Source organism: Eumetopias jubatus, unplaced genomic scaffold (genome assembly GCF_037043125.1).
Source record: "Eumetopias jubatus isolate StellerSeaLion01/CBP00866 unplaced genomic scaffold, mEumJub1_p1.0 scaffold_1, whole genome shotgun sequence".
Taxonomy (NCBI): domain Eukaryota; kingdom Metazoa; phylum Chordata; class Mammalia; order Carnivora; family Otariidae; genus Eumetopias; species Eumetopias jubatus.
In genome coordinates, this window is record NW_028274807.1 from 58285508 (window position 1) to 58299988 (window position 14481).

The 14481-nt window shown below is 33.8% G+C and overlaps 1 protein-coding gene across 1 annotated transcript in view; it reads right to left on the reverse strand.

Annotated features, from left to right (window-relative positions):
- Window positions 1-9321: 9321 nt before the first annotated feature.
- Window positions 9322-14481, reverse strand: part of LOC114214790 (cell surface glycoprotein CD200 receptor 1-like) — a 30047-nt gene continuing 24887 nt past the window's right edge. Inside the window, 4 exon segments of the mRNA XM_028110640.2 lie at window positions 9322-10650; window positions 10653-10704; window positions 11378-11423; window positions 11941-12052. Coding sequence (XP_027966441.2) covers window positions 10580-10650; window positions 10653-10704; window positions 11378-11423; window positions 11941-12052 — 281 coding nt within the window. The 3' untranslated portion in view covers window positions 9322-10579.

A 14481-nucleotide genomic window follows, 5' to 3' on the forward strand; every position in this document is an offset into this window, starting at 1 on the left:
AAATGGAATCCATATTTAGATGCACAGTAGTGAAACTACAAAACGCTAATGACAAAGAGATGATCTTAAAAGGAATCAGGAAGAAAAGATGGATTATTTACCAGGGAATAACACTTGTACTGACAGAATTCTTAACAACAATGAAGAAGGCCAAAATACATGGAATACCTTCAAAGTGCTGAAGGAAAATAACTGTTTAGATTTACTTATCCAGAAAAACATATTTTTTACAAATGAGAAAATAAAGACCTCTTCCCTAGACAAACAAGAACTGAGAGCTTATTACCAACAAATACAGACCCTTACTACATAGACTCTGGAAAAAACTTCAAATTAAGGAAGGGAAGAAGGAAAGTGATATCAAAAGGAAGGTCTAAGTTTTAGGAAGACACGCTGAACAAACAAAATTGTTAAATAAATGAATAAACTTTTATAAACCATTATAGTAATATCTAGTTTGGATATCTACATTTTTTAAAAATGTAAAATTTCAAAATTAGATAATTTAACTCCTAGATGGAAGATTAAGTAATTGGAGTAAAAATGTCCTAAGGTATTTTAATTCTGTAGGTAAGAAAATATTGATTAACTCTAGATTTTAAGCATATATATTGAAGGAGAATCACAGAAGAATAGAAATGGAGTATGTAATTTCCAGTACAATAAAAATAGAACTTTTAATGCTGTGTAAAGTCTAAAGGGAAGGGGGAAAAAAGGATAAGCACAGAAAAATCAGGAAAAAATAAAGTATAATATATTAATATTTAAATGTTATATCAAATATATAAACATAACATTAAATATTAAAATTTTCATGTTTTGAACCCAGACAAAATGATATATAATAAAAGACCTACCTAAAATACACACAACAGTGAGAATGTACTTAATACCACCAAACTGTACACTTAAAAGTAGTTAAAAATGGTCATTTTATGTATATTTACAAAAAAATTTTTAATTATAAGGCACTCAAAGAAACAGGAAAATGCAATCCACAATGAGGAAAAAAAATTCAATTAAAACCAACTCAAAACTGACACAGATGAAAGTTATAGTGGACAAGGACACTAAAAGTCAATACAATATTACTATTGTCCATATGTTCCAAAGGTTAATTCAACATATGGAAGGCGTTAACTAAGACACAAATCAGATTTCTAAAGATGAATGCTACAATATGTGAAGTGAAAATTACACTGAATAGAATTACAGCAGGTTACTCCTTGCAAAAGAAACAAACTATTGACCTTGAAAATAGAAATCATGTTAAAGAGAGACAGAGAAAAATGAATGGAATATCAGTGAACTATAGGCCAATTTCAAGAGGCCTGATTACATATATAAATTTGGAGTCACCAAGGGACAGAAGAGAGAAAAGGAACAGAAAAAAAACTTTCGAGGAAATAATAACAAAACAACTTTTCCTAGTTTGATAAATAGTACAAATCTACAGATCCAAGAAGCTTAAGGAATCCCAGGCACAAAAAATATGAAGAAAACTACACCAAAGCACACAGTAATCAAATTGCTCAAAATCAGTGGTAAAGAAAAAAATCTCAAAAGCAGACAGAGAAAAAAGACACACAGGAAGAATGTTAAGAATGATCATAAATTTTTCATAGAAAGCAATGCAAGTGAGGAGAAAATGCAGCAACATTTTAGAGTACTAAAAGTAAAAATCCTGTCATCTAGAATGCTATATGCAGCAAATATAACTTTTAAAAAAGGAGTCAAAATACACTTTGGAGGAACAGAGAAAAGCTGAACTAATTTATTACCTGACAACCCACACTGCAAGAAATTTTCAAGAGAATCTTTCAGGCAGAAGGAAGATGATACCAGATAGAAATGTGGATCTACACAAAGGAATGAAGATACAGGATGCTGTCACTACATGGCAAATATGTAAGATTTTCTTCAGTATTTAAACATCTTTAAAAGATAACTGACTGATAAGATATTTATATCTTTTCAATATTTAATATTTAAAAATAAAGTACAGAATTAAAATAAAGAAATATTCTAAAACTGCTTTAATCACAAAATCAGATTAGTTAAATTCAGTTAGGTATGTTTACTATGTAACATAACATTAATACCACAGGTAAAATTATAGCATGACACAATAACACAAATGCTGGGAGGAAGAAATGGAAGTTTACTATTGCAAGACATTTATACTATATGTGAAGCGCTATAATATCACTTGAAGGTAGAATGTCATCAGTTAAAGGCATATGCTATATCTCCTATAACAACCACAAAAACAATAACAAAAAGAGTTGTAGCTAATAAGGATGTAACATGACATCATAAAAATTAGTAATTTCTCCAAGTGGTAAAAGGGGAGAAAGGGAAGGAATACAAGAAATAAAATATGAAGAAAAGTAGAAAACAAATAGCAAATTGATAGATTTCAACCTAAGCAAGTCAATAATCAAATGTAAAATGTCTCAATCTGACAATTAAAAACAAAGATGGTCAAACTGGAGAAAAAAAGCAATATAAATATATGCTACCTATAAGAAACATACTTTAAATATAAAGATGAATAATTTAACAGGAATGTAATGGGAAAAGATACATGGTACTAATACTAATTGAAAGAAATCTGGAGAGACTGTATGAATAGCCGACATGGTAAATCTGAGAGAAAAATTATTACCAGAGATAAAGAACTTTATTTCGTAATGATAAAGGAGTGAATTCATAAAGAGGATGTAACATTCCTACAGGTTTGTGCCCTTTATACCTGAGCTTCAAAATATGTGAAGCAAAAACTGATAGAACTACAAGGAAAAAGAAACAAATTCACAATCATGGTCAGAGATTTTACTACACCTCGTCAACAATAGAAGTACACAATCAACAAGTAAAGATCTGAACAACACTATCAACCAACTCAACCTAGTTGACATTTGTTGAACACTCCAAAGAACAGAATACACACACTATTTTCAAGTACACATGGAATATTTACCAAGTTAGTCCTCTATCAGAATAACATACCATGTCTCAATAAATTTGAAAGGTCTTAACCCACACAAAATATGTTCTCTGACCACAAAAGAGTGAAATTAGAATTCAATTATAGAAAAATATCTGGAAAATCCTCAAATATTTGGAAATTGAATAGCACATTTCTAAATAACCCACAGGTCAAGAAGCAATCTAAAAAAATTCATGATGTATTTTGAACTAAATGGAAATTAAAACCTTCACAAAAGAAGATAACAAGCACATATGACTCCTGTAAGCTAAGCATTTTAAAAGATATTCCCAGTTATACACAAATTCTTCTGAGGTAATTAAAAGGAGGGATTACTTCCTATCTCAGCACAGGCTACTATAACAAAATACCATAGACTGGATGGCTTAAGCAAAAGACATTTATTTCTCACAGTTGGAGAGGCTGAGCAGTCCAAGATCAAGGCCAAATTGGTTCCTGATAAGATCTCCCTTCCTGGCATTCAGAGAGCAATCTTTCCATTGTATCCTTAGTGGTAGAGAGAGAGCTCTTGTCTCTCATCCTCTTTTAATAAGGACACTAGCCCCATTATGGATCCCTCAAAATCTCATCTAAACTGAATTAATTGCCCAAAACCGTGGCCTCCTGCTGCATCACATTGGGGATTGAATTGAATTTCAAAGGGACACAAACATAGTCCATAACTCTGTGCCAACTCTTTCTATAACAGCAGCGATACCCTGATACCAGATAAAACAAGGGAAAATATTACCAGAAAACAACAGATAAGTGTGACCATAGATGCAAAAATTCAAAGGAAAATTTTAGTAAATGGAATCTATCAATATTTAAATTAAGGATGATACATATGTCCAAGTGGGGTTTAACCCAAGAATGACAGCTGATTTAATATTTTGCAAAAATCAATATTACCATATTAAATGCTAAAAAAGAAAAAATTTTGATCATCTCAGTTGGCACAAAAAACCTTTTTGCGACATCAAACATCTGTTCCTGTTTAAATCTCTGAGAAAGGAGGAATAGAAGAAACACTCGTCTATCCAATAAACGTTTGTTTTGTTTGTAGCATCTACAAACAAAACAAGAAAAAACAAACAGAATCCAGCAGCTAACATTGTATTTAATGGTGAAAATCTGCATGCTCTCCTCCAAGACCAGGAATAAGACAAGAACACCCACTTTAACTACTTCTAATCAACCTTTCCCTAAAGGGTTTAGCCAGTATAATAGGTGAGCATGATCTTGGGTTATAATAAGAAATAGATATTTGGTTTCTCACACAGAGTTCCTAAGACCTTTGTAATTTCCTGAGTGATTGAGGTGAGAGGAGTGTACTTTATTATGCATAACAAGCCCCTTTCAAACATACCTGAGTTTATGCTAATAAGGTGACTTTGATCAGCCTCTAAATAGCTTCAGGTTGGGGGCTGCTTGCCAGGGGAATCAACATGATTACAGGGTTGGAAACTTCAAGCCTTCCCCCATGACCCAGGGCCAAAGATCTAATCATCATGCCTATATAATGCAGACTATATAAAAGTGCTATAAAGGAGGTTCAGAAGGCTTCTGCTTTGATGAATGCATCCATGTGCCAGGAGGGTGGCACACCCCATATTCCATGGGGACAGAGCTCCTATGCTTGGGAACTTTTCAGACCTGGCCTATATACCTCTTCATCTGGCTGTTCATTGGTATCCTTTATAATATTCAGTATAATAAACCAGAAATAATAATAAAGTGTTTCCGTGGGTACTGTGAGACATTATAGCAAATTATCAAACCTGGGGAAAGGGGTCTCATGGGAACCCTCAATTTGTAACCAACTTGAAGGGAAGTGTGAGTAACTTAGAATTGTAATTGGCATTTGAAGTACAGGCTGTCTTTTGATACTCATCCCTTAATCTGTGGGGTCTGAGCTAATTCTGGATAATTAGTGTCAAATTTGAATTAAATTGTAGTTCATCCAGTCGGTGTCTACAGAGAATTGGAGAATTGCTTGGTGTGGAAAAGCCACACATTCGATGTCAGAAATGTTGTGAGTTGGGTCCCTGGGTGGCTCAGACGGTTGCGCATCTGCCTTCGGCTTGGGTCATGATCCCAGGATCCTGGGATTGAGTCTTGCATCGGGCTCCCAGCTCCGCAGGGAGTCTGCTTCTCCTTCTGCCCCTCCGCCCACTCGTTCTCTCAATCTCTCTCTCTCATTCTCTCTCTCAGATGAATGAATGAAATCTTTAAAAAAAATGTTATGGGTAGAAAAAAATGTTATGAGTAGAGAATCAGATATCATTTAGCGAGTAATACAAATAAAAATAGTCCAGCTTGGAAAGGAAGAAATGAAACTGTCTTCATTCACATATGTCATGATCATCTATGTAGTAAATCTGACAGAATCTTCAAAAAACTGTTAGAACCACTAACTACATTTATCTAGTTTGCCAAATATATAAGTTCAACATGTAAGACCCAACTGAATTTTTATATAATACCAAGGAACAATTAGAAATTGAAATTTAAAAAGTAATACCATTTGCAATAGCATCAAAGAGTACGAAATATAGTATTTAGGGATAAGCCTGACCAAGATGTGTAAAAGCTATACACAAAAAAAGTACAAAACATTGCAGAGAGAAATGGAAAAAGGCCGGAATAAATAGGAGATCTACTATGTTCATGGACTAGAAAAATCGTTGTTGCTAAGATGTCAGTTCTCCTCAAACTGATACATACTTCAACATAATCTAGTCACAATCCAAAAAGGCTTTTTTGCAGAAATTGATAAACTAAGTGTAAAATTCATATGGAAATGAAAAGTACCTGGTATAGCCAAAACAACTTTGAAAAAGAACGAAGTCAGAGAGCTAAAACTACCTGATTTCAAGACTTAGAAAGCCACAAGACAGTGTGATATTGGCATAACAATAGACAAATAGCTCAATAGAACAGTACAGAGAGTTCACAAATAGGCCCATACAAAATGATATTCCAGAAAGACAAAAGGTAATTTAGTGGTGCTGGAATATGAACATGAATATCTGTATGCAAAAAATAGAAAAGAACTTCAGTCTATATCTCACACCATATACAAAAATTCCATCAAAATGGATTATAGACCTAAATGTATAACCTAAACTATAAAACTTCTAGAATAAAACACTATAAGCCTTTGGGATATAAAAAAAATTTCTTAGATGCAACACCAAAACTATAGTCCATAAAAGAAAAATGTCAATAAATTATTCATCAAAATAAAAAAAAGTCCTCCCTTTAAAACAGAACAACCAAAAACAAAAACATCTCTTCAAAAGACAGCGAACACTGTAAAGAGAATGAAAGAACTTGAAAGAATTCTCAATAAAGAAACAAATTACCCAGTTTTTCTAAATGATAAAACATTTTAGCACTTACCAAAGAAAATATATGAGTGATAAGTAAGTATATGATCAGGCAGTCATCATTAGTCATTAGGGAGATATACAGTAAAACCACAATAAGAGATAATTAACATGTAACACTGTATGTCAACTATATTTCGCTGTGAATTGTGTAAGACTGTTGAATCACAGATCTGTGCCTCTGAAACAAATAATACATTATATGTTAAAAAAAAAAAGAAGAAGAAGATAGCAGGAGGGGAAGAATGAAGGGGAGTAAGTCGGAGGGGGAGACGAACCATGAGAGACTATGGACTCTGAAAAACAAACTGAGGGTTCTAGAGGGGAGGGGGTGGGGGATGGGTTAGCCTGGTGATGGGTATTAAAGAGGGCACGTTCTGCATGGAGCACTGGGTGTTATACGCAAACAATGAATCATGGAACACCACATCAAAAACTAATGATGTAATGTATGGTGATTAACATAATGTAATAATAAAAAAATAAAAATAAAATTGTGGATTCTGCCAAAAAAATAATAATAAATTTTTTAAAAACCATAAGAGAAAATACACATATACTATAATATCTAAAATTAAAAAGACTGACCGTACTATGTGTTGATAAAAATGCAGAAGAATAGGAAATCTCAAACATTGGTGGGGGGAATATAAAATAGAATGACCACTTAGAAAAAACACTTTAGCAATTTCTTTAAAAGTTAAACAACTACATACGTATGATACAGATATAGCCTTCACAGATTTCTACCCAGAAAAATAGAAGCACATGTCCACAAAAATACTTGCACAAGAATGTTTGCAGCTTTATCTGTAATGGCATAAAACTGGAAACAACCCAAATGTCTATCAACAGGTAAATGGATCAACAAACTGTGGTATATTATACAATGAAATACTATTAAGCAATAAAAATAATGAACTATTAATGTGTGAACTTATCTCAAGTAATTACACTCAGTGAAAGAAACTGGGACTCCCCACCACCAAAAAAAGGGAGTACATATTGTGTAGTCACATTTATATAAAAATCTAGAAAATGCAAACTGAGGTATAGTTACAGAAAGCAGATCAGTGGTTGCCTGGGGGTGGAGGGAGAGCAAGAGTTTTAGGCTAGGATTATAAAGAAGAATAGAAAATGTGGGGGTCATGGGTAAGTTCATTATCTTGATTGTGTTCATGGTTCACAAATATAAAACTATGTCAAAATTTAGTAAATTATTCCCTTGAAATATGTGCAAAATTTAACAAATTGTTATATCAGTTATACTACAATAACCCTTTTTAGGTGTTCTGAAATAAAGCATAAACACTAATACACGTATATTACAAGGGATATCTTTTAAACTACTACTAAGAAAATGAAAGAAAAGAGTAAAAATATTAGCCAATCTAGCAAAGCAGAGTAAAGAAAAAAGTAAACACAGGGCATGGAGAGTAAACACAGTAAACACGACATAAAAATTAACATTATAAAAATATGACCAAATATGTAAATAACCATAACAAATGTGGATGGTTTAAATTCTCCTATTAAAAGTTAAATTTCTCAAAGAGTTAATAAAAATCAGCTAAATCTTGTCTATTAAAAAGCTGTAGCTTCTCTGTAAAAGGTATACCTAAAATAAAATGTCACAGAGAATTGAAGACAGATGATGACATATCAGGCAAATACTAACCAGTGGAAGGATGGACTGGGCAGCCAAGGAGGTAAAGGGTTCAGATTTCCCATCAGTAGAGAACTTACCATTCACATGCAAGGAATGCAGTCAGCTGATGGCCTCCAGTTGCTAAGGCTTTCAGGATCCATTTCAGCTTTTGAGTTGAGGCCATACTCTTTCCAGCCAATGACTAAGCATGAAGGGGTTTTAGGGTTTTGCCACCTCTGCTCATGAAAGATTCTTCTTAGAAACAATCTTTGCTCCTGGATTTCTCACTGGTTTGGCCAAGACTTTGACAGTTCTATATCTGGATCTGAGGCTCTTGTATCCTGCTTCCTCCCCTTTTCTTTCACAGGTTTCATTCAGATCAGTGTCATGGTCTGAAGGCTTTCCCTCCCCTCCCCTACTTCCTGCCCCTTTAATCTTTCACACATATAACCCCTCTCTCCCAAATAATCTTTACTGCTCCTAACTCCATCTCAACCTCTGCTTCCTGGAGGACCTAACTTACACACCTGTTTCAGTTCCTAGATTTTTCTGATTCAGCAGATCTAAAGTGGATTTGAGTAATCTATATAATTTTTTATTTCCCAACATGATTCTCATGTTTGACCACATTTAGCACCCCCATAGGGGAAAATTTTAATGCATTTGTTTGCTATGCAACATAATTTAACATTTAAAAACCATTTTGAAGTCTTTAAGGTGTCATTTATATGGCTGTTTGAGATATATTATCAAGTTAAGATGTAAACACAATTTTGCTTTTTTTGTTTTTCAGTAATAGTTAAACAGATAGTTTTGAACCCAGTTAACTGTGAGCCTCATCCCACCCAGGGATGGATGAAGAATTAAGAAAAGGTCGAGGACAGGGTTTGATATCTATTGTTGTGCACTGCTTGGTAATATTTATATGGGGAAGTTTAATGTTTTGGGGGCTTAGCCAAGTGGTGTCAAATTGGTTTGGTCAAAATCATGTGCTAAATGTGATTAGATTAGTTTACCTCCAAAAGAAACTAAGAATCTTTTTAATGATAAACCCTAGTGTAGGCAAAAATGTCTGGAGAGGGGAAAACAGTGACAAAAGAACTGTCTTAATTGTTTCACATGGCAAAATGGATGAATGAATGGATTTTGTTTTAATTTCTACCATGATGAAAATTTTTAATATTTTTCCTGCTATGGAGAAACAGACTTACTTTTTCATAAATTTTTATAAATAAAATATATTTTTCATAAGATTAAAAGCAATTAATGTATACATTCTTAATACTATATTCCACAGAAAAATTGAGGGCAAGGGTCATGTCATCCTTCGGCCATTCTCTTAGCACAGAGACCATATTTTATGGATAACCAAGTTCTTCATAATGCTTATTTAGCTGCTTATATACTCGATGAACATCTGTTATTTGCTAAATACCTCACAATAAAATGTACATCATAAAAATACACAATTTCAGTTTATCATATCTGCAAAACTATTAGGCATTAGCTATCAATCTCTATTGAGATATGAGTTCAGAAAGTAATTCCTCACATGTGTTCCCTCTCTCTTATTCCTGCTTTCTCATCAACATGACAGGAAAACATAAATCCAGTTTTGTCAAATAGTGTAATTTTTATTATAATCTTACATCACATTAGTTAACTGGTTGATTAAAAACAAGAAGTAGGAATCTTGCAGATATTAAAATAACAGTATATGGAAAGGCACATTCAAACATGGTTGAAGGGAATGTAAATTGATACAATTTGATAATCAATAAAAAAATGCACAAACCCTTTTGACCTGAAATTCCACTCAGGGAAATTATTCTATAAATATACTTAAACAAATATAAAGAGATCTATCCACAAGAAACATTTTATGTGGTATTGTTTATAATACCAAAACAAACAAATAAAACTTAAAGCAATCTAAATGTCTACCACTAGGACTGTAGTTAATTAAATTAGGACATAACCATACAATGGAATTTTATAACCATTAAAAAGAATGAGGTAGCTCTGCTTGTATTGATATAAAAGATCTCCAAGACCTATCATATTATTAGCTTTCTATAAGTGCAGAAGAGCATCATGATATGTTCCCATTTGTGTATTGACAAGGATATGTGTATATATATGTAAATAGTCTTATGAATGTATATCCATACCTTGGTGTACAGATATATATACATAAAATTTTCTGGAAGAATACATAAAATATGTTGATTGTTCCTTCTGCAGAGTTCCTTCTTGAAGAAATTCAGTTTTCATTATCAACTATACTAAACAATTTGAATATTTTATCATAGCATTTGCTTTCTTTGTAACAATATCAGTTCTTCAGAGAACTAGCTAATAGCAGCTAACATTCTAAAATTTTCATATATAAGGATATGTATGAAAACCTTTTAAAAATCTCTATCTTCTCAGAATCCTTGAAAAGTTAATTCCAAAATAGGTTTTCCATACTAGGACTCTAAGAAAATCAAAAGAGTAGCCCTGCTGTATCTTTATTCATTTGTTCTGTTGCTAGATTCCAATAACTTATGAAGCATGGAGACACAACCCATCAACTTCACTTTGTAAAACGTGAAACCTCTTCACTTGCTCACAGTGTCATAGAGTGGATTGTTCTTCTCTGTGTAGCTGGCGTAAGGCTGCATTTCCTCCTAAGAAAGAACTCAAAGTCAAAATCAATTAAAAAAATCCGGAAGTCATCAACCACCTATGTTTTTCTCACAGGTGCCCCCAGATTTAGTATCTACAAGAGTGCTTATATTTGTGTCTCTGGGCTTACATGGGCATAAGAGAAAGACTGTTTTCTATTATTTTGTCAAAAAAATTATTGATTATTTTTCAGTGTGAGATGATAATGTTGCGTGACAGTAGGAATGGAGAAGAATGAAGTAACATGAGAGGTATTTCAAAGGACAGGGTCAAAGACTTGGTAAGCTACTGGTTATGAGATTATGGAGCAGAAGAGGATTTAAGAGCAAGTAAGAGGGAAATGATGATGATATGGAGAAAGGGAAGTCAAGAACTGGAGATGGTTTCATGGGGGAGGAAAGACCAGTTCAGTTTCTCCAAATATTATAGTCCAAATTTGGCAAACATGTGTTTTGTAAGATACAGTTCTTGAAATGAAAATATTGCTTGGAATGTGTATAAATAGTATAAGCAGATAATTAACAAAACAAGTACACCTGAGTACTAGCATTTATGAAATTAGAATTTTTGCTTTTTAATTAAAATACTAATACTGAGGCAAATTACAAATTGCACGGCTATATCATCACTTTGAGACTTGAAAGTTTGCAAATATTCTTTTTAATGTTATCTTACCTCCTCAACAACTGAAGGAGCTTCCATTTTTTTTAATTTGCATTTTCTGCAAAAATAAAAATAAGCTGGAGTGAATGTAGAAAACATCATTATTTAATGAAAAATGGGAAAACAAAAGTGTGGTTCATTTTTGATAGAAGCCATAATAAAATAGAAAGGAATTACCAGAAATAAGAATGTTACTTGTAGTTAATACACCTAAATGACATAATTCTGGATATGGGGAGAGGAGTGAAATTATGCAACAGAAGCATGATATATGGAATAAATGTGACACATCCTTATTGGTACATAAAATGAATTATTGTAATTCTTTTCTCAAATACAGATTACCATACAATGTCTCTACCAGGATCTTGCCCTAAATGGCCTATTTCACTATGCTCGCATGCCTAAGTAACCAAGCAAAAATCCCTCTTGTCATTTAGTCCAAATCTAACACCTTTAGGACACACTTCTTGATTATGGGAGAGTTGATGTTAACATATTAATTTTAGCCCATCAATTCCATATATCTGACCCCTTCTAGCCCAATTAAACTAAGAAAAAGCATCACTCAATACCTGCAGCAATCGATTTTCAAAATGGATCCCACAATGAATCCCACAATGACCAAGGTAATCAAAATAGAGGAGGTGATAGATAAAATAGTTAATTTCAGTGGTGATTGGTCACCTGTAAATATAGACACAAAAATATATGGTTTAACTGTGGTGCATCCAGATAATGGAATATTATTTAGCACTAAAAAGAAGTGAGCTTCATGAAAAGACATGGAGGAAATTTAAACGCATATTACTCAGTGAAAGAAGCCAATCTGACACTGCTACATTCTGTATGATTCCAATTATATAGACATTCTGGAAAAGGCAAAACTATGGAGACAGTGTAAAGATCAGGGGTTGCTAGAGGTTAGGGTAGAGGGAAGAATGAGTAACTGGAGCATAGATTTTCACCTTTAGATAGTGAAACTACTCCATGGGAAACTACAATGGTGGATATATGCTACTTCTACATTTGCTAAAACTCATAGAATGTACACCTAGAGTGAACCATAATGTAAACTACAAACTTTGAGTGATAATGTTGTGTTAATATAGGTTCATCAGTTCTCACAAATATAGCAGTATGGCATGGGTGATGTAGAGAGAGGAGGAGACCGTGCATGTGTTGGGGCAGGGGTAATATGGGAACTCTCTGCACTTTCCACTCAATTTTGCTGTGAACCTAAAACTGCTCTAAAAACTAAAGTCTATTAAATACATATATAACTGTAAAGTAAAATATATGTTCAAGGATGTCTCAGAGTTCAGGAAGTTCACTTCTGTGATTTTATTTTAAACAGTTTTTACTCATTAATAGTTCAAATCATTGTTATAATAAAATTGCTTTATTAATTCTGATTCTAGGGTGTTTAGCAAGACATCATCCTAAGTCAAGGTTTTGTGGCTTTAAGAATTCATGAATGGTGAGTTCCTATAAGAGATATGTACAGACTAAATTTCTCAGTTACAGTAATATCAGGGTGTTTCTCATCTCCAATATTCAGAAATAAATGGGGAGTTGCAAAGGAGGTAATTGGAAAAACAACCAAATCCTGAAGTCACCTTTCTTCCAGGTCCTTGAAACTGACATGAATGCATGGCAGCAACTTTCAATTATTTATTAACTCTGACAGCAGTATTAAGCTCAGTCTGACAAGAGAAGTCAACAAAGGAATTGCCAGCTCTGGGAATCAGTGGTTCTAAGACTTTGCTCCTGCTGTACCCTGAATTGGGCTGAGGGCAACAGATGGAGGCAAGTGGAAGCTAAGCAGTCTGGTGTCTTCTCCTTCCACATTCCTTCAACAGTTTGTTTTTAAACATTGCATTTCTGTGTCTTTTATTTGAAAAAGAAAAAATTGTTTTACAGTTAAAATCAACAACATTGTCTTGAAATCCCCTCTTTCAAACTAATGCACTTTCTTTCATTGGAAGTGTAGCCACAGAGGCTGAGGATCTGCCCTGCAAGGAGACAGAAAGGAGACCCCAGCACTGGCTGAGAGTGAATGAGACAGTCCCTTCAAGTCTGAGCATCCATAAACATGACATCATATTGTAATACCGGGTAGTCAGATTGCATACATGAGCGGAGCACAATTACTCTCCTCAGTGTATAATACTAAAATCTTTTTTTTTTTTAATCAGCTTAACAATGGAAATCAGAAAATGTTGGTTTAAAGACATGGATTTTTCTCCTCTCTCTTCTTAAACTTCACTAAATTATCAGTAGGAAAATTTTCTAAGTATTGACTTTTTAAATGTAGACAACGAACATGGATGGAGATAAGCAGATGAAAAATTTCAACTTGTTCTTAGGTGAAAAATGTACAGAAGAAGGCAAATAATTTACAGTAGAATAAGTAAGAATCTTAGTGTCCATAGAACACCAAGAAGACTCTAGAATAGGAAAGGCCAAATATATAAAAAGGGGCAAGTGGGGGGGGTGAAGTGTAATTTAAAAGTTGGAAGCCTTTTTAAAGGTCTGTATTAAGAAGAGGTAGGCTGCCAAGTCCACTCCCACCCTGTGCAGCCAGGTCACTTCACCTTCCTCAAACAGTAGGAAACAGGAAGTTTGACCAGAAAAGGTGAACTGGAAAGATTCCAGAGTCAAGGATCCAGAATAATGGAGGGTGGAGAGGAAGTACCACACTGAGGAGAGGTATTAAAGAAAAGTCTGTGTTCTGAACAGTCTCCCTCTCTCTCTCCCTCTCTCTCTCTCTCTCTCTCACACACACACACACACACACACACACACACACACACTCCTCTTCTTCCCTGCTCTCATAACACTAATAGTCAAGGTTATCCCTCTAAGACAATAGACTGGAGAGTTATTTTCTGCAGAACCTGAAAAGCCTCAGAGAAAAGAATTTCAGATAACTAAAGAATCCGTATCTAAAAAATTGTTTTTTCATTTACTTCCTTTCAGCCTATTGAAGCTAACTAGTTGACAGGACCACCCACAGATAACATAGCTTCCAATCAGTTCATTTTTGAAACCTCACTTTGAAATGAATGGATAACCAAGGATTACCAGAGAGTAAAGGAAAGCTTCATGCATAA